Source organism: Microcaecilia unicolor, chromosome 1, assembly GCF_901765095.1.
Source record: "Microcaecilia unicolor chromosome 1, aMicUni1.1, whole genome shotgun sequence".
NCBI lineage: Eukaryota > Metazoa > Chordata > Amphibia > Gymnophiona > Siphonopidae > Microcaecilia > Microcaecilia unicolor.
This window is the reverse complement of record NC_044031.1, coordinates 152,994,141-153,013,850: the sequence shown is the minus strand read 5'-3', so window position 1 is coordinate 153,013,850 and position 19,710 is coordinate 152,994,141. Positions and strand designations below refer to the sequence as shown.

The following is a 19,710-nucleotide window of genomic DNA, read 5'->3' as shown; positions in this document are numbered from 1 at the left end:
GTCCTCTTACAGAGTTTTAATTACATTTCATTACTTTCTAAGAAGAAAACACTAAATAAATCACACAATATACCATATAAGCTATATTAAATGGAAATCCTTAGTACCTTAGCAAGTTTTAAATTATTGAAAAAATAAAAAATACTTATATGGAGACAGCAGTCCAGCAACGAGAGGGGTGCTATCCAGTCTTTTGCACTGAGTGTCACATGTATGATTATCTCCTGGTTGGTGACAAGTTATATGTATGTGCACGATGCAAAGAACTTTTAGCTCTCAGAGAATGGGTCCATTCTCTTGAGACTAGTGTAGCAGACTTGGAGAAGCTGAGGGAGACAGAGGTACATACAGTGGTGGAAATAAGTATTTGATCCCTTGCTGATTTTGTAAGTTTGCCCACTGACAAAGACATGAGCAGCCCATAATTGAAGGGTAGGTTATTGGTAACAGTGAGAGATAGCACATCACAAATTAAATCCGGAAAATCACATTGTGGAAAGTATATGAATTTATTTGCATTCTGCAGAGGGAAATAAGTATTTGATCCCCCACCAACCAGTAAGAGATCTGGCCCTACAGACCAGGTAGATGCTCCAAATCAACTCGTTACCTGCATGACAGACAGCTGTCGGCAATGGTCACCTGTATGAAAGACACCTGTCCACAGACTCAGTGAATCAGTCAGACTCTAACCTCTACAAAATGGCCAAGAGCAAGGAGCTGTCTAAGGATGTCAGGGACAAGATCATACACCTGCACAAGGCTGGAATGGGCTACAAAACCATCAGTAAGACGCTGGGCGAGAAGGAGACAACTGTTGGTGCCATAGTAAGAAAATGGAAGAAGTACAAAATGACTGTCAATCGACAAAGATCTGGGGCTCCACGCAAAATCTCACCTCGTGGGGTATCCTTGATCATGAGGAAGGTTAGAAATCAGCCTACAACTACAAGGGGGGAACTTGTCAATGATCTCAAGGCAGCTGGGACCACTGTCACCACGAAAACCATTGGTAACACATTACGACATAACGGATTGCAATCCTGCAGTGCCCGCAAGGTCCCCCTGCTCCGGAAGGCACATGTGACGGCCCGTCTGAAGTTTGCCAGTGAACACCTGGATGATGCCGAGAGTGATTGGGAGAAGGTGCTGTGGTCAGATGAGACAAAAATTGAGCTCTTTGGCATGAACTCAACTCGCCGTGTTTGGAGGAAGAGAAATGCTGCCTATGACCCAAAGAACACCGTCCCCACTGTCAAGCATGGAGGTGGAAATGTTATGTTTTGGGGGTGTTTCTCTGCTAAGGGCACAGGACTACTTCACCGCATCAATGGGAGAATGGATGGGGCCATGTACCGTACAATTCTGAGTGACAACCTCCTTCCCTCCGCCAGGGCCTTAAAAATGGGTCGTGGCTGGGTCTTCCAGCATGACAATGACCCAAAACATACAGCCAAGGCAACAAAGGAGTGGCTCAGGAAGAAGCACATTAGGGTCATGGAGTGGTCTAGCCAGTCACCAGACCTTAATCCCATTGAAAACTTATGGAGGGAGCTGAAGCTGCGAGTTGCCAAGCGACAGCCCAGAACTCTTAATGATTTAGAGATGATCTGCAAAGAGGAGTGGACCAAAATTCCTCCTGACATGTGTGCAAACCTCATCATCAACTACAGAAGACGTCTGACCGCTGTGCTTGCCAACAAGGGTTTTGCCACCAAGTATTAGGTCTTGTTTGCCAGAGGGATCAAATACTTATTTCCCTCTGCAGAATGCAAATAAATTCATATACTTTCCACAATGTGATTTTCCGGATTTAATTTGTGATGTGCTATCTCTCACTGTTACCAATAACCTACCCTTCAATTATGGGCTGCTCATGTCTTTGTCAGTGGGCAAACTTACAAAATCAGCAAGGGATCAAATACTTATTTCCACCACTGTAGAGGAGACCTACAGGGACATTGTAGAGAAATCCCACCTCCAGTCTGGCAGCCCCTGTGCTGCCTTGGAAGAGGGAGGTCTCCTAGAAGGAGAGCAGCACCCTGGTGAAGTAGGAAGTACTCCTGTAGTCAGGACCTGCACTATCCTCTCACACCGAGGATATGTCTCCAAGAACTTCTGCCCAGGCAGGAAGGGTTAGGACAGCTGTTGTAGTTGGTGATTTTGATCATTATGCATGTAGATAGCTGGGTGGCTGGTGGACATGAGGATCACCTGGTCACTTGCCTGCCTGGTGTGAAGGTGGTGGACCTCATGCATCACCTAGACAGGATCTTAGATAGTAATGGGGAGGAGCCAGCTGTCTTGATACTTGTGGACACCAATGACATAGGAAAATGAGGGAGGGAGGATTTGGAAGCCAAATTTAGGCTCTTAGGTAGAAAGCTGAAGTCCAGATCCTCTAGGGTAGCATTTTCAGGAATGTTCCCCATTCCATGCACAGGACCCAAAAGGCAGGCAGAGCTCTGAAGTCTCAATGCGTGGTTGAGATGATGGTGAAGGGATGAAGGATTTAGATTTGTTAGGAACTGGGTAACATTCTAGGAAAGGGGAAGACTGTTCTGAAAGGATGGACTCCACCTTAACTGGGATGGAACCAAGCTGCTGGCACTAACTTTAAAAAAAAAGATAGGCAGCTTTTAAACTAGAATGGGGGTGGGGGAGCTGATAGTCACCCAGGAGTGCATGGTTTGGTTGTGGCATATGCTTGAAGGATACTATTGAAACAGGACATTTAGGGAATCCCAGTAGAGAGGTTTCAACAATGCTGAAAATAAGTCAGGTGTGCTTAATGAGATAGCAGGATAAATAATGCACATTATCCCAGTCAACTGATCAGCTTGTAGATCCAAGAAAAAAAACACAATTTGAATTGTCTGTATACAAATGCTAGAAGCCTAAAAAATAAGAGAAAGGGAATGGATATACTGCCTTTCTGTGGTTTTTGCAACTACATTCAAAGCAGTTTACATATTAGATACAGGTACTTATTTTGTACCTGGGGTAATGGAGGGTTAAGTGACTTACCCAGAGTCACAAGGAGCTATAGTAGGACTTGAACCCAGTTCCCCAGGATCAATGTTCGCTGCACTAACCACTAGGTTACTCCTCCACTCTGGTACATAAGGTGGGAGAGTTAGAGTATATAGCACTAAATGATGTGGTAGATATAATAAGCATCTCAGTGACCTGGTGAAAAGAGGACAAGCAATGGGACACTGTGCTAACAGGGTACAAATAGTATTGCAATAATAAAAAGGATCAAATTGGAGAGGGGCTTGTGTTATATGTTAAAGAGGGAATTGAGTCAAATAAAATAAGCAGTCCACATAAAACAGATAGCAGCAAGGAATCATTATGAATAGAAATTCCATGTGTGAAGGGAAGGAGTACTCTTGTAGGGCTATACTACCGCCCGCAAGGTTGCTAAAACACGTGCAGGCTGTGAAATATTGCAGGAAGACCTTAGGAAATTGGAAGACTGGGTACCCAAATGCCAGATGAAATTTAATGTGGACAAATGCAAGGTGATGCACATTGGAAAGAATAATCTGAATCATAGTTACCTGAAGGTAGGGTCCACCTTGGGGTCAGCAACCAAGAAAAAGATCTAGGTGTCATTGTAGATAATACATTGAAATCTTCTGCTCAATGTGCAGTGGCAGCCAAAAAAGTAAACAGGATGCTAGGAATTATTAGAAAAGGGATGGTGAATAAGACCAAAAATACTATAATGCTTCTGTATCGTCTGTATCGCTCCATAGTGTGACCTCACCTTGAGTACTGCATTCAGTTCTGGTCACCGTATCTCAAAAAAGATATAGCAGAATTAGAAAAGGTTAAAAAAAAAGTGACCAAAATGATACAGGGGATGGAACTCCTCTCATATGAGGAAAGGTTAAAGAGGTTAGGGCTCTTCAGCTTGGAAAAGAGACGGATGAGAGGAGATATGATTGAGGTCTACAAAATCCTGAGTGGTGTAGAACAAGTAGAAGTAAATTGATTTTTTTTATTTGTTCCAAAAGTAGAAAGACTAGGGGGCACTCAAGGAAGTTACATGGAAATACTTTTAAAACAAATAGGAGGAAATATTTTTTTCACTCAACAAATAGTTAAGCTCTGGAACTCTATGCCAGAGGATTTAGCGGTTAGAGTATCTGGGTTTAAAAAAGGTTTGGACAAGTTCCTGGAGGAAAAGTCCATAGTCTGCTATTGAGACAGAAATATGGAGGCAGCTGCTTGCCCCAGGATTGGTAGCATGGAGTGTTGCCATGATTGGGTTTCTGCCAGGTACTTGTGACCTAGCTTGCCCACTGTTTGAAAAAGGATACTGGGCTAGATGGACCATTGGTCTGACCCAGTATGGCTATTCTTATGTTCTTATCAGGCTCATTTTTGAAAGAGAAGGACGCCCATCTTTCGACACAAATCGGAAGATGGGCGTCCTTCTCCCAGGGGCGCCCAAATCGGTATAATCGAAAGCTGATTTTGGGCGTCCCCAACTGCTTTCCGTCGTGGAGATGACCAAAGTTCATGGGGGCGTGTCAGAGACATAGGGAAGGTGAGACTTGGGCGTGCCTAACACATGGATGTCCTCGACCCTGACAAGCACTTGGGCGACTTTACCTAGTCCTGTTTTTCTTAAGACAAAAGCACAAAAAGGTGCCCGAACTGACCAGATGACCACCATAGAGAATTGAGGATGACCTCTCCTTACTCCCCCAGTGGTCACTAACCCCCTCCCACCCTCAAAAAAAATCTTTAAAAATATTTTGTGCCAGCCTCAAATGTCATACTCAGGTCCATCACAGCAATATGCAGGTCCCTGGAGCAGTTTTAGTGGGTGCAGTGCACTTCAGGCAGGCGGACCCAGGCCCATCCCCCCCCTACCTGTTACACTTGTGGTGGTAAATGTGAGCCCTCCAAAACGCACTGTACCCACATCTAGGTGCCCCCTTCACCTCTAAGTGTTATGGTAGTGGTGTACAGTTGTGGGTAGTGGGTTTGGGGGGGGCTGGGGGGGCTCAGCACACAAGGTAAGGGAACTATGTACCTGGGAGCAATTTATGAAGTTCACTGCAGTGCCCCCTACAGTGCCCGGGTGGTGTCCTGGCATGTGAGGTGGACCAGTGCACTATGAACGCTGGCTCCTCCCACGACCAAAGGGCTTGCATTTGGTTGTTTCTGAGATGGGCGTCCTTGGTTTCCATTATCGCCGAAAATCAGAAACGACCAAGTCTAGGGACGACCATCTCTAAGGACCATCTCTAAGGACAACTTAAATTTCAAGATTTGGGCGTACCCGACCATATTATCGAAACGAAAGATGGACATCCATCTTGTTTTGATAATACAGGTTTCCCCGCCCCTCCATTGGGACATTTTGCGAGGACGTCCTCAGCAAAACGTGGGCGTCCCTTTCAATTATGTCCCTCTATGTAAGCCACATCTGAGTACCCTTCAATCTCAGCCACTTGTGGGAAGGAGTTTTACCCCTCTTTGTTAGGGGACCTAAAGGAGAGTTTTAGCGGTCTGGTGTCTAAATGGCACTTAGTTCAAGTGCCAATAATTTTATGAAGGAAATTTGCAGTATGTCCCTCAGTAAAGGAAGAAGAAAGAAGATGAGAGGAGTGCCCACCCGGAAATCATCTGGAGAAGAGAATAAAGAAAAGGACTGTAAATGAGAGCTCTGTCCAAAGGACTTTGAACATCTGCTTTTTTTGCTTTTTCCCGAAGAACGGTCTGGAGATACTATTTTGTCTTTTTTGCCTTGTGTCCTGTTAATTTATTTATTTATTGCATTTGTATCCCACATTATCCCACCTTTTTGCAGGCTCAATGTGGCTTACAATTCATTGAGGATATGGGAAATAGAAGAGAAAATACATTTGGTTACAAGGAGTTTGGGGTAAAATGATAGTATTGAAGCAAAGATAGTATAGAACACTTCTGGATAAATTTAATCCACTTTAGGCCCTGAGCTTATTCTCTTGCTAACCACCAGAACTTCTTTATTTTGTTTTAGGTGTTCTTTTCTATATTTTCTCCCTGCTTAAAACAAAAAGCACCCTCACCCTCTACTGAAATACAGCCTATATGGAAATGAATGCACAGAAATCCTTGAGCACAGTTTACTTGGTACCTGAGGGCAAGTGGAAAATAAGAGGTGCTATAAAGTTATCCTTCAAAATGACAAAAAGAAAAAAAAGTCACGTTATTCCAGACAACAGGAAATCTGACAGATTAGAACCCTACCTTCTTCTGCATTTTGCAACCACTCCACAAACTTCTTCATTTGGTCAAGAAAGACACTTTTGCCTTTAGCGACGTGTGCTTCTTTGTACCACTTCAAGATGGCTTCCTCACTCAGGACATCAGCTGCAATTCAGAGCAGTTGGCAACCAGATCAGCACACAAGAATGAGGCAGAAAACATTTTCAGCTATAACCATGCATTCAGATTTCAATGTCACATGAAGTGTGTGGCCTTAAACATACACTGGTTATAGAAAACCTAAAACACCCTTTCTTTGTCAGTGAGAACTGACTGCCATTGGATAGGATGTGTCAGAAGTACCCTTCAAAGCTGGGGTCAGCGGGCTCCATGAAACACTTTTAAACACTATAAAGGTAACACTATAAACTGGTGCCCAGGCTAAATACCCCAATGCCATGCGGTTAGCGCCAATTCTTATAACGGCATCTTGGCATCCATTATAGGATAGTAGTGTAAGGTTGCCACTGGCATGCCCAAGTGTAGGTGCAACCTCTTACGCCATATCAAGGTGTAAGGTGGTGTGCCTAAGTGTGCTAACTGATGCATGTCGTTTATAGTGTTTTATAAACTATGGGCTTGATATTCAGACCACTGGAGGGAGCCCGGCTAACTCCTGTGGTTGGTGGTCAGCCCGGATATTCAATGCCAGGCCATTTCTGGTGACCAGCATTGAATATACGGCTTAACCAGACAAGCTAATATTCAGCATTGGCCGGTTAACTTGAAACCAGCCAAAGATATTCCAGCTATTTTGGCGGCCTAATTTGGCTGATAAACTTAGCCGTTGATGCGCTGAATATTGGTGGATAGCCAGTTATATCGCATGATATAATCAGCAATCTGCTAAGCACTTCGGAGGAGATTCTATACAAGGAGCCTAAAAAATTGGAGCTGAAATCATTGCCGACTAAAAGTGTTCTAAAATGTTAATAGTGGACCACCAAAATAATGCAGATTCAAAACCTGCAGCAATTTGGTTACCAGCTTTAAAACACAATATTGTGGCTGGTACATTATTGTTTTGGGGTGGTGGTAAAAAGACTAGAATTATAACAAAAATCGGCACCTAGATTTAGGCAACAATTATAGAATATGCTTAGTTGATATTTCAGTGCCGATATCTGTGAGCATCCATTTACGCCAACAAAAACCTTACACTTATTTTCATTATAATAAAGTAGCACTTATCATCACCACTGAAAATGGCCCCTAAGTTTATTTGTTGTGCTCAAATTAGAAATATTAACAAAGAATTTTTTTATACATTTTATGCACGTGTAGGGAGTATATGGCTAAAAGTTTTTAAACTTAATAAAACTAGAGTATACCTATGTGGAACAAAACACAATAACTTGCATTGTTCTATTGCCTAAACAATTTAAAGCAAAAATGTCAGCACAACTCTTACACTGGCCACCTAGAACAACTGGCCACCTAGAACAATGGGTCTCCATGGCAACCCATTCTGCCAAAATATACAGTAAGTCACCAGTGGTATAACAATCAAATGCCAGGAGGCTTAATGTCTACACATTTTCATCCAAGCCATTACAAACTGCTTGTTCCAACAATACTGCCATTTCAAACCTGACAAAGGCCATGATTTTTTAAAATACTGCTGAATCTGGTGACCTGAGCTAGCCTAGGTTACTGATCATGGAAGACTTTCACCTACACATCAAAACTCCAGATACCACTACTGCCTTCCTTGATACGATGGCAGCTCTAGGATTCACTCAGGTGATCAAATCTCAAACCCATAAATAGGGATCAACATATTTGAATATAAGGCTAGTGGCATCACAATACCCCCTTCATGGACTGATCATTTTCTAATCAAACTTTATATTAAGGACTACCTAAAACAGATAAGCCCGAACAAAGTTTGGAAGGAAATTCAAGACATGAGGAATCTATTGATAACTTCCTAGAGGCCTTGTCCTACCTTCATGTGGATGAAAAGATAATGACTGTGTCAGAACAGGTTGATATCTGGAATGCACGCTTAGCGATGGCATTAGAGAAAACGGCCCCTCTAAAGAAGGTCCTATGGTATAAGCACAAACATTCCCATGGTTTTCTCCAGAACTACAGGTCCTTAAGCATCAAGGATATCAATTTGAAAGTAAATGGTGAAAATCTCACCTAGATGAAGACAGGCTCAGCTGTAAGAAACACATGGCAATGTACCGTGAGGTCCTAACAACAGCCCCAAAAAATATTTCTCTCAACACATTGAACAAGCTGCAAATTTAACCAAGCAACTATTTAAAATAGTAAACAACATACTGCAAACCTCACAACAGAACCAGCCTTCCCAGTCACAACTAACCAGGCAATGATTTTGCCACATACTTTGCCAACAAAATTAAAGGTCTCCATCAGGATCTACAGACAGTCCCATCAAATCTCTCACCAGCGAATAAGAACACTCCCTCTCACATACCAAGCACAGCTATCAGGGGACTCATTTAACCAGGTCACAGAGGAAGCTGTTGAAAAAAAATCCTGAAGCATCTATGGCTGACAACCTGCCCTCTTGACCCCTGCCCAGCAAAGGTATTACGGACAGCAAGTACAGGCCACAATGAAGGGGGTAACTCCTCCCTAGTGGAAGGGCAGCTGCCAACAACACTAAAAAGAGCTGTGGTGTACTCCCTACTGAAAAAGAGCTCCCTTGATCAGAACAAGCATGAAAACTAGCAATCAATCTCTAACAGGCCACAAATTTCTGCATTTATTCGTTCCTGCATCTTCAAATTACACATGCTCTATTCTATTAGACACTTATTCTCTCAGGAGGTGCTTCGGGTACTAACATATGCCTTTGTGATCAGCAAGCTAGACTACTGCAATGCACTGTTGCAAGGCACTCGCCTATCAGACATATGACACCTGCAGATTAGGGTTACCATATGTCCGGATTTACCCGGACATGTCCTCTTTTTGAGGGCATGTCTGGGCAACCGGGTGGGTTTTGCCAATCTGCCCGTTTGTCCGGATTGCAGATTGCTAGCCTCCCCTCCCCTTACTTACTAGTGCCCTGGTGGTCTAGTGACCTCTTCCGTCTTCGGAACAGGAAAGAGCCCCCTCTTTCTTGCCCGGAGCGCTGCCCTGCATTCATCCTTCCTGTTGCTGATCCTCGGCGCCGATTCAAAATAGCTACCGAGAGTTGAAGTGACCTCGCGAGACTTCAACTCTCGGTGGCCATTTTGAATCGGCGCCGAGGATCAGCAACAAGAAGGATGCATGCAGGGCAGCGCTCTGGGCAGGAAAGAGGGGGCTCTTTCCTGCCCCGAAGAGGTCACTAGACCACCAAGGCAGTAGTAAGGTAAGGGGAGGGGGGTGACGGGGAGGGGGGGTGACGGGGTATGTGATAGGGGGAGGGGAAAATGTGACAGGGGGCGGAGTGAGGGTGTGACAGGGGGCGGGGTGGGTATATAGTGGGGACGGGGCATGTGTCCTTTTTGGGGGACAAAATATGGTAACCCTACTGCAGATAGTAAAAAACATGGTGGTCAAGATTATCACTAACTCTCATATCCCCATGTGGCCCCACTTTTACATCAAGAACACTGGCTACCACTCATAAGATTCACAATTCCGAACAAGCACCGTATCTCTCATGGCTTTTGACTCCCTACATTCCAACAAGATATCTCCATTCTTCAAAACAAAATAATTTAGTAATTCCCTCTTTTCATTATATTAGACCCAATACTATTTATTCTCAGCTCTTTAGGTAACAGCCCCCACCCTATGGAATTCTCTAACACTTATCCCTTAGGCATTTATGCCGCATAGGTGTTTAAATGTCTCTATTATATCTCCCTTCTCCCACCTTTCTTCCAAAGTATACATATTAAGATCTTTAAGTCTGTCCCCATATGCTTTATGACAAAAACCACTGACCATTTTAGTAGCCACTCTTTGGATCAACTCCACCATTGAGGTGGCGGTAAGAGCTCCCATGCTAACAAGGCAGTAACCGGGGAGCATATGGCACTGCTCGCCAGGTAAACACCGTAGCTACAAAAATAAAAATATTTTTGTAGCACTGGAATTAGCGCCCTCTGGGGGTGGGAACTACAGCTGGGCTGCTGTAGTAGCCCAGCGGTACTTCCGGTTTAGCGAGCAGTATGTGTCCACATTGGGCTTACCGCTGCTCAGTAAAAGACCCCCTAGATTGGGAGGACACACAGGTGCTTATTTTTAGCCTATTTTATAAAGACACGTATGTATGTGTCTTTATAAAATACTAGCAAAAATCGCAGCTAGATTGTGGGCATTGACATAGTGGAGGAGTGGTCTAATGGTTAGCACAGCAGCCTATTTAATCCCAGTGTCCTGAGTTCAATTCTCACTGCAGCTCCTTGTGACCCTGGGCAAGTTACTTAACCCTCTATTATCTCAGGTACAAAACTGAGATTGTGAGCCCTCTAGGGACAGAGAAAGTACCTGCTTATAATGTGTGATTGTCTTCCACCTTGGACTTGATTGTTAAACAGATTATAAATGCCAAAATTAAATTAAATGAAATATATGCCTGAGCAGGATTAAATGCTGTCATGTAAAGTATGTAAATATTTTATAAAATGCATTCATAAATCATGATTTCACACCAAATCCTCTCCAGAGCACACCTACTCTATATATTCATGCCAACTTGTACCACACACACTTTTTGGTGTGACTTGGATTTTATAAAAGGCTTTTTATGTACGTAAATCAGCATTTATAAAATGACCTCCTTAGTGGGAGCAAACCTTTTATAGTCAATCTACTTCTCTCTACTTCAGTGACAAACAGCATGAGATACCCGTTTTGCAAAGATCTAGCAAGGACACGATTAACCTTCAATCCTCATTTTCTGAATAAATCCACAACTGTTCTGCAAAATGAGTTAATTTGCAGGTTTATTCATCATGGGCTTTAGTGGACAAACCCTAGAAAAACTGCAAAACTCAGCAGTTACACAGGGGGATTTTATTACATTCAAATTGATAAAAAATAAAAAATAAATAGAAAGATTTGCAAAAGCAGCAAAACAGGTGAATTTTAATATTTCTCACCTGCTTCAGCCCAAAATGAACATGTCCACTGTAATTTTATAGTGAATACATTTGCATAAGTAGCCATTTGCTCGGTCTTCATTGATTTTGCTTTCATAGGGGTCCTTTTTCCTTTATACCATAGGCTTTCGTAGCTCTTTTACAAAGTGTCGGTAAGCCCAATGCGGGCTTACCGAAAGCTATCTCGGAACTACCGCCAGCACAACATGGCTGCCAGCGGTAGTTCCAGCTTGAGTGTGGAAAAAAATTTTTTAATAGTGCAGCGTTAACCTGGTGGTAATCGGGCATCGCCGCGTGCTGCCTGGTTACCACTGGGTTATCATGGGAGCCCTTACCACCACTCAGTGGGTACTAGCCATGCCACATGGCCATGCGGTAAGAGTTATCTTACCGCATGGCCATTTTTTTTAGGGGCTTTTTACCCACTGTAGTAAAAAGGGCCCTGGCATGTGGGAAAAATGGCCTCCACCACTACCTCAGGGCTCTTTCTACCACAGCTTTGTAAAAGGACCTCTTAGCATGTGCTAATCATTAGTGCAGGTTAAATCCATTAGCACACCTTAGTTAAAGGACTTCATAGGGAATTCACACATACAATTCCACTCTCTACACCAAGCAGAGTACACCACATTACAATAATGTACACAAAACGCACCTTTGTAAAAAAGTACCACAATCTTCTGGAAGGCCTTCATAAAGTGGATGTTGTCATAACAGTATTCCTGAACCTTCTGGAGAAGGATGAGCTCGGACTGTCCTTGTGTGCTGAACACAGCGAGGAGTGGGGCATATTGCTGAAAGAAGAAAAAGGGACATAAGCAAAATAATGACTTATCTATTCAAAAGTTTGCTCAGGGGGCCCTTTTACTAAGGTGTGTCCAACGCATGTCAATTTGGAGCTACCGTGAGCCCTGGGTTGGTAATTCAATTTTTTACACGTGCCCGAAAATATTTTTTATTTTCTGCAGTATGGCGCTAACTGGGCGGTAATCGGCAGTGTACGCGCGCTGATGATTACCTCCCAGTTAACACGTGAGACCTTATCGCTAAGTCAATGGGTGGCAGTAAGGTCTCAGGCCCAAAATGGAGATGCGCCAATTTTCATTTTGCCGCACATCCATTTTTGCACCCTCCCAAAAAAAAGGCCTTTATCCAAGGGATGTACTGAAAAATACATGCGTCTACACCAGCGCAGGCCACTTTTTGGCGCACCTTAGTAAAAGGACCCCTCAGTGATTTAAGGCAGTTTCTGAGTTTCATGGTGAGCTTTGACCTTGCACCTCAAGCTGAGTGTTTCTCTCTAAAATACACACAAGGGGGTAATTTTGTAAAGGCATTTTCATGTGTCACATACAAACTGAGTCATAGGTAACCACCATTCCTTGAATTTGCCCAACTTATTAGAGTTTCTAGCTATATAAGCTTCAAAACAGTACCTTATGCATACCATATTCCACCACTTTTGATACAAAACTTGTGTTAAATCGCTCCTGCAATCTAAAGTAGACTTAAGTACAATAGAAATCAAAATGTCAAGTAAAAAGCATTCATTCAGATAAACAAAGCCCCTGCTAGAAACTGAAAGACTTTAATACAACCACCTGAAATGTAAGACCAGAATATATTGGAAAGAGACTCTATGGTGGCCCATACAGAGCTCCAAAACGAGCGTAAGACTGCACAATCAGAGAGCAAATGATTAAGATGCTGTCACGGTTGTGACTGTATCCCATGCCTACACTCACCTCGCCTCCTGGTGACCAGGCCCTATGGCTGCTGTGGACTGTCTTCTTCCTGTTTCCCAAACACATTCCAGAGTTCATTCCAGTCCTGATGTTCCAGCACTCCAGACTTGCCCGGGTGTTCCTGCTGCCAAGCCTCACCTGTGACCTCATCTGTAATTGCCTTTATTAAGCACATGGGAACTTTCAGACTTGCGTTTGCAACAGAGGTCTTCCATTGAGTTTTCATCTGTGTGTGTTTGTTGCTGTTCCTGCCCTGCTAGTTCTTATCTTGTAAGCCTTCAGCTTCAGTTCCCTTCCTGCTTGTGTCTGCCCTGTTTGTCTTCAGCTTCAGCCCAACCAAGTCTGTCTGAGAATCCTGAATCCTGTTCCAGAATCCTGAATCCTGTTCAAGCCCAGCCTATTCTAGAATCCGGTTGTTCCAGTCCTGCTTATTCCAGCCCTGCTCATCTATAGCTTCAGTCCCCATCCTGCTAGTTGCGGTCCTGCTTGTACCAGCCTGTCTGTGTTCAGCCTCACTTCCTGTTGGGTGGTTCACCTGCTGCTGCCGCTCTCTGGCAGTGGCCCAAGGGCTCACGACTCCGGACTTCGTGACAGACTGTGACAGATGCCCAGCTCTGTCCTTTATTTATTTATTTTAAACCTTTCTATACTGCCATAACAAAACTTCACGGCCATTTACAAATAAATACATGTGCAACCCATAGGCGTAGTTTGGCTGTTTCATTTGGGGGGGCAAAGGATGGGGCGGAGCATATTAGCATATTCATTTGCATATATACATATGCAAATGAATATGCTAATATGGAGGAAGGAAGGAAGGGAAAAAAAGCTGGCTTTTTTTGGGAATAACCATAATGAATATGTATGAGATATCAAGCCAGCTCTTTCTCCCTTCCTTCTTTCCTTCTTCCACTCCAGTAGTATTTCCCCACCCCTTTTCCCATACCATGCCAGTGTTGACCTTAGAAATGCATAAGCTCTATATGTAGATCCTTCAAGAGGTAGTGTGTCATGAGTTAGGCTCTACACCCTTTCTGATGTTTTGGTGCCACCTCAGTAAAGCCAACACACAATCTCTCCACTGCAACACACTATACACAAACTTGTGCAAAAACACACTCATAACCTTACTAAACCATAACAGCACTAATTCCAAGGACAGGACGAGCTGCAACCTTATGCGTGAAAAGGCAGAACTGTATTTACACCAGCCTCTAGAACACCAATACACTACCTCGTGAAAAACACATGACACAACAGACATGACACAAGGAACTAGAAAGCAAAAAATATGAAGGCAAAATACTGAACTGGAAAGTTAACTCAAGAAGTCAGACTCAGCATGCAGCAATACCAGAAAAATTGAAACTTACATGCAAAATTTCACAGAAAGCTGACATATTCCAATTAATAAATTCTGAATAAAATACTTTTTTCTACCTTTGTTGTCTGATCATTTAGTTTTTCTATTCGCTTTGGTCCCAATGTCTTCTGTTTTATGCAGTGTCTTCTTTCCATTTGATATTCCATTTAATAGATTCAAAATAAAATACTTTTTTGTACCTTTGTTGTCTGGACATTTTACTGTTCAATCATGCTGGTTCCAGTTTCCTCTTTTCCTGTCTTTCTGCTAATTCTCCTTCAACTGCTTGCTGTCCATTTGTCTTTTCTCTTCTCTCCTGTCTTATTCCATTCCTTCACTACACCTACCTTTGACACATTATTTCTTTTTTAGCTCTTTCCTCTCTGATCACTTAAATTTCACCCTCGTCCTCATCCTCCTCCTTTTTAGTTTTCAGCTATCAAATTCCATTTCTTTCTCTCACCCACTAGCTGGCCCATTCCTCTTCTCTGTCCTTCCTCCAACCTTTCATTTCCTTTCATCTTTAATCAACTGTCCCTTACCACATTTCTGCCCCCCCCCATCACTATCATCCTCTCATTTGTTTCCTTCCCACCTCCCCTTTGGCCTCTCCCAAATAGTTCCACCATTTGCAGCATCTTCCTCCCTCCAACCTTCTAGCCCAGCACGCCTGCTCCCTTTCTCCCATTGTAGCCTAATATCTCCCTGTCCCTTCCACACACACACCCACACCCCAGCATCTTCCAGCCCCCACTTCCCTGTGGTCCAGCATTTCTTCCTCTCTCTCTTCCCTCCCTCCAATTGTCCAGCATTTCTCCCTCACTCCCTTCTGTCCCTGGATCCACAATCTCCCTCTTTTTCTCTTTCCCCTCTAGTGTATATCTATCCCTCCCTCTCATCCATCCCCATGTACAACCTCTCTTCCCTATGTCTTCTCTCTCACTGCCCACATCACTCTCACTATCTCCCTTCCTTGCACCCTGGGCCCAACATCTATCTCTTTCGTTCTCTTCCTTCCCCTTTTAGCATCTCTCCCATCCCCATACAGCATCTCTCTGTCTCCCTCCCTCCCACTTCCATGTTCCAACATTTCCCCTTTTCTCTTGCTGTCCCTCCCTCCTCCTCCACATCCAGTATTATTTCTCCCTCTCTCTCCCCCCATGCATCTCCCCCCACCAACATTCCCCACCTCTCTCGCTCACCTCTACCTAGCATTACCCCATCACCTCAACAGTGCTCCTGTGACTGTCTCTCCCTGCCACCAGCCAGCATGCTGCCTCGCTCTTCCCCGCCGGCGCTGCCTCAGTCCCTGACTCCCTGCAGCATTTTTGTCCGTCGCCGTCAGCGCTGCCATTCATTCTCACAGGCAGCCTCGTTCCCACTCCCCTTTGCCGCGTCCTCCGGCTCTCTCTGATGCACTTCCTGTTTAACAGGAAGTGCATCAGAGAGAGCCGGTCGGAGGAGTGGACGCGGCAAAGGGGATGATGCACTTCCTGTTTAACAGGAAGTGCATCAGAGAGAGCCGGTCGGAGGAGTGGACGCGGCAAAGGGGAGTGGGAACGAGGCTGCCCGTGAGACTGAATGGCAGCGCTGACGGCGACGGACAAAAATGCTGCAGGGAGTCAGAGACCGAGGCAGCGCCGGCGGGGAAGACACAATTAAGCCCCACCAGTTCGCCAGTGCGACTCGTTTGGGGGGACAATGCCCCCCCTCGCCCCCCCCAATCTACGCCCATGGTGCAACCCCATTTTAGAACACAGAAATTGGAATTGAGATGTCGAGGTTAGGATGTGTCAAATTCCGGTAGTATTTTAAAAAAGGATCTGCCAAAGTAGAACCAATACCAAAATACATGCAGGAATGCAGGTGTATGCACCAGTTCTGTGCGGTGGGAACGATCATTTTACAACTTTCAATGTCTGAAAAACATCAATGGAGGCAACCTGGCTGCATATACGTCAAAATATCAGCACTTTACGTTGGTATTTCAAACCCTAGCTATGTAAATTCCATTATTGAAACCTACACATTTAAATGCTCCCAATTAAGTACAGAGGCCGCAATAATTTGACAATACCAATATTTGGAGGAGGATAGGGGAAGAAACACTAGGGAATCAAAGGGGTGGTTCGCCCTAATCCCTCCTGTAGAGCCCTGTTGAAAATTCTCACTTTTACAAAACATATACGTACCTGGGAACAGCTTTGAATCCCAACATTGATCTCGGTGATCACAGATGTGCATTTCCCTTCTGAAATGTGGAATATATGTATTTCTTTTGGTTCCACCTTAGTCCCACCTAAACCACATCCCCTTGCCATATGCATATATTGCAGATTTATATCTGTAAGTCCCATTCTAAAATTGGGTTTTCTATGTTTATTCAATATAGACATGTGCAATATGTTCAGGTTTATATAAGAATGTTAGCCTTTGCCACATAGTGGAGGTTGGTTTGATTGGAAGTTAATAAATTGATCTGAACTTTGGACTAGTTCCTTAGGTGTATTTGGTGAAACCGAAAACCCAGGCTGGATTAATTTCTGGCCATGGATTGAACTCTTGGAAGCTAAAGTGGTTTTCTTGACCTAACAATGGCCAGTACTTGAAGTTGATGGTTCCTAAACAAGATGAGAGCGACCAGGACTATCACACTGTTTTTGACTGTAGTTCTTTTCTTTTCTTTTTTTCAACTTTATGTTTTACTATTGTAAACCGTTCTGACAGGTATATTGAGAATGGTATATGAAAAATACAATGACCCATAAAAATATTCCTACCTTTAGATGTTTGAGTGCCTGTTCTGCAACAAGTTCTTCTTTCTTATTCCATTCTACCGCATTCATTACACAGGTCCACAAAAGTCCGATCACCGCTGATTCTGGCAAATCATTTCTTTTCATTTCTTCTTTTACATAAAGCACTATCTATGAAACAGGAAAACCTCCATGTCATCCATGCCATCCCATGAAAACACTGGTTCTGTAGTGGGCCACAAGCAGATCTGGTTTTAAGAATAACCATATAATAAATATTTGTCAGGTATATTAGGAATAATTTGGTCTAGAAACCAGGGGCCCCTTTTACCAAGCTGCGGCAAAAGGGGGCCGGTGCTCACGTCGGCATGTGTTTTATACGCGCGCCGAGGTCCCCTTTTACTGCAGCTGGTAAAAGGGAAGTCTCGTCTTCCTACAGGAAATGGCCAGGCGGCAAGTAAAGCACTTGCCGCACAACCGTTTCGGGGGGGAGGAGGGAGCCCTTACCCATTGAGGTGGCGGTAAGGGTTCCCGCATTAACCCAGCAGTAACCGTCCAGTGAGCGGCACTGCCCGATTACCGCCGGGTACACTCCAGCGCTACAAAAATAAATTTTGTAGCACTGGAAATGACGGCACACAGGACTGCTGTGGTAGCCTGGCAGTACTTCCTGTACAGCGAGCGGTAAGCCCACATTGGGCTTATCGCCGCTTAGTAAAAGGAGCCCTTGGTTAGTTCAGACCAATGCCCAGATAACTGTCCAGATAAAGCTACAACAGCTCTTTATGCTGGTTGCACCAGGGGTTGACAAATTTCTACAATAAAATCAAAATGATGGGAAAAAGAAAAACAAAACATTCACACTAAAAGTAAAGAATTGTGTTAACATGGATTGATGCTGATTGAATCTTGTACACATTTTGAAATAAAACTGAATACATCTGTTTAGGTTGAATTGCTGTAAGCTTGTCTTCTATGATTTGTACCTATTCAGATGGGAGAATTTTCAGCATGAAGATGGTGTCTCTTGCTCTTTGAATATTCAATCCATATTTTATACATCAAACACATAAACAAATGTCAGACTCAGATGTACTACAGTTGTATATTTTTCAAAAAACAAACTAAAATATATATAAATAAACTATGCTTACCAATTGGTTATGAAGATTAAATAAACAAAGTAAGCTACAAACTAATACATAATTTCATGTCTCAAATATCTTGAAAGTCTTGTTTAAAATGTTTACATCTTAAATGATAAAAGAGAAAACTGAAATGAACTGAATAGGAAAGATTAGGATTATAAAATCAGAGGCGAAATGAGTTTTCCAGAGGCAGGTTTTGTTAGGTGAAGCAGGATCAATTTCTTTGACTGGGTGGTCAGCGGGCTGAATCTGAGTACACCAAATCCAGTAGTCTCCTCTGATATTAGCAAGGCCTCTGAGATGGTTCAATATAGGTGACTAATAAATAAATTGAGTGCCCTTGGAATGGGCCCAAAAATGACTGGGCATAGAACTGGTTAAGCGGAAAGCAACAAAGGGTAGTAGTAAATGGATTTCACTCTAAGGGATTGGTCTTTGGTCCAGTTCTCGTCAATATTGTTGAAAATGACATTGCAGAAGGGCTGCCAAGAAAATTTGCCTTTTTGTGGATAATATCAAAACCTGACATAGGTTAGACGCCCTGGAAGATGTGAAAACATGAAGAAGGATCTAGAGGAATGGTCTTGAGTTTGGCAGCTAAGATTTAATACTAAAAATGGTAGGGTCATGAATTTTGGCTGCAAAAACCGGTACAGTACAGAGGGTGAAGTTTTTTTTGTACACAGAAGAGAGAGGGAGCTGGGGGTGGGGGGGGGGGGGGGGGAGAGGGATAGCTGCATCTGATAATCATAATGTGGCCAAACAGATAGATAGTATAACAGGAAAAGCCTGAGATGTTTGGGTGTATTGGGAGAGGAAAAGTCAGCAAGAAAAAGGAGGTGATACTGCTTATATATGTCTCTGGAAAGACCTCATTTGGAGTACTTTGCACAATTCTGGACACCACATCCACAAAATGATATAAACAGCGTGGAGTCTATATAGATGGTCAACAGTCTTCCCCATAAAGAATATGGTGACAGACAAAGATCTAAACATGGATATTGTGGAGGAGCGATGAGAATGAGAAGACATGGGAGTGAAATATTTTTACTTTTGGTTTATTTTGCCAAATCAAAGTCTGAGGTTCAGATGTGGGTGTTATATATATAAAAAAAATAAAATAGTACTGCTAGGCTTAAAGATCTTTAAGTCCTCTTGACCCCAAAAAATTGGACAGGAAGTAAAAACTGTAAAAGAGGGTTAAATAAAACATTGCAATACATTTTCCTGGGTGGGACAGCAATTCAATATGTACTTTGGTCAACATAATAATGGAATCAATGAGGAAAACTAATGATTTCAGAACTTTCTCTTGTTCAGACACCCAGGCTCAGCCAGTGTATATTT

At 43.3% G+C, this 19,710-nt stretch overlaps 1 protein-coding gene across 3 annotated transcripts in view; it reads right to left on the bottom strand.

Annotated features, from left to right (window-relative positions):
• Positions 1-19,710, bottom strand: part of BZW2 (basic leucine zipper and W2 domains 2) — a 148,260-nt gene that overhangs the window by 4,419 nt on the left and 124,131 nt on the right. For all 3 annotated transcript variants that reach the window (XM_030189961.1, XM_030189960.1, XM_030189962.1), the window contains exons 9-11: positions 17,237-17,383; positions 12,004-12,142; positions 6,256-6,378 (exon numbers count right to left, since the gene is read on the bottom strand). In XM_030189961.1, coding sequence (XP_030045821.1) covers positions 6,256-6,378; positions 12,004-12,142; positions 17,237-17,383 — 409 coding nt within the window. The remainder of the gene's footprint in view (positions 1-6,255; positions 6,379-12,003; positions 12,143-17,236; positions 17,384-19,710) is intronic.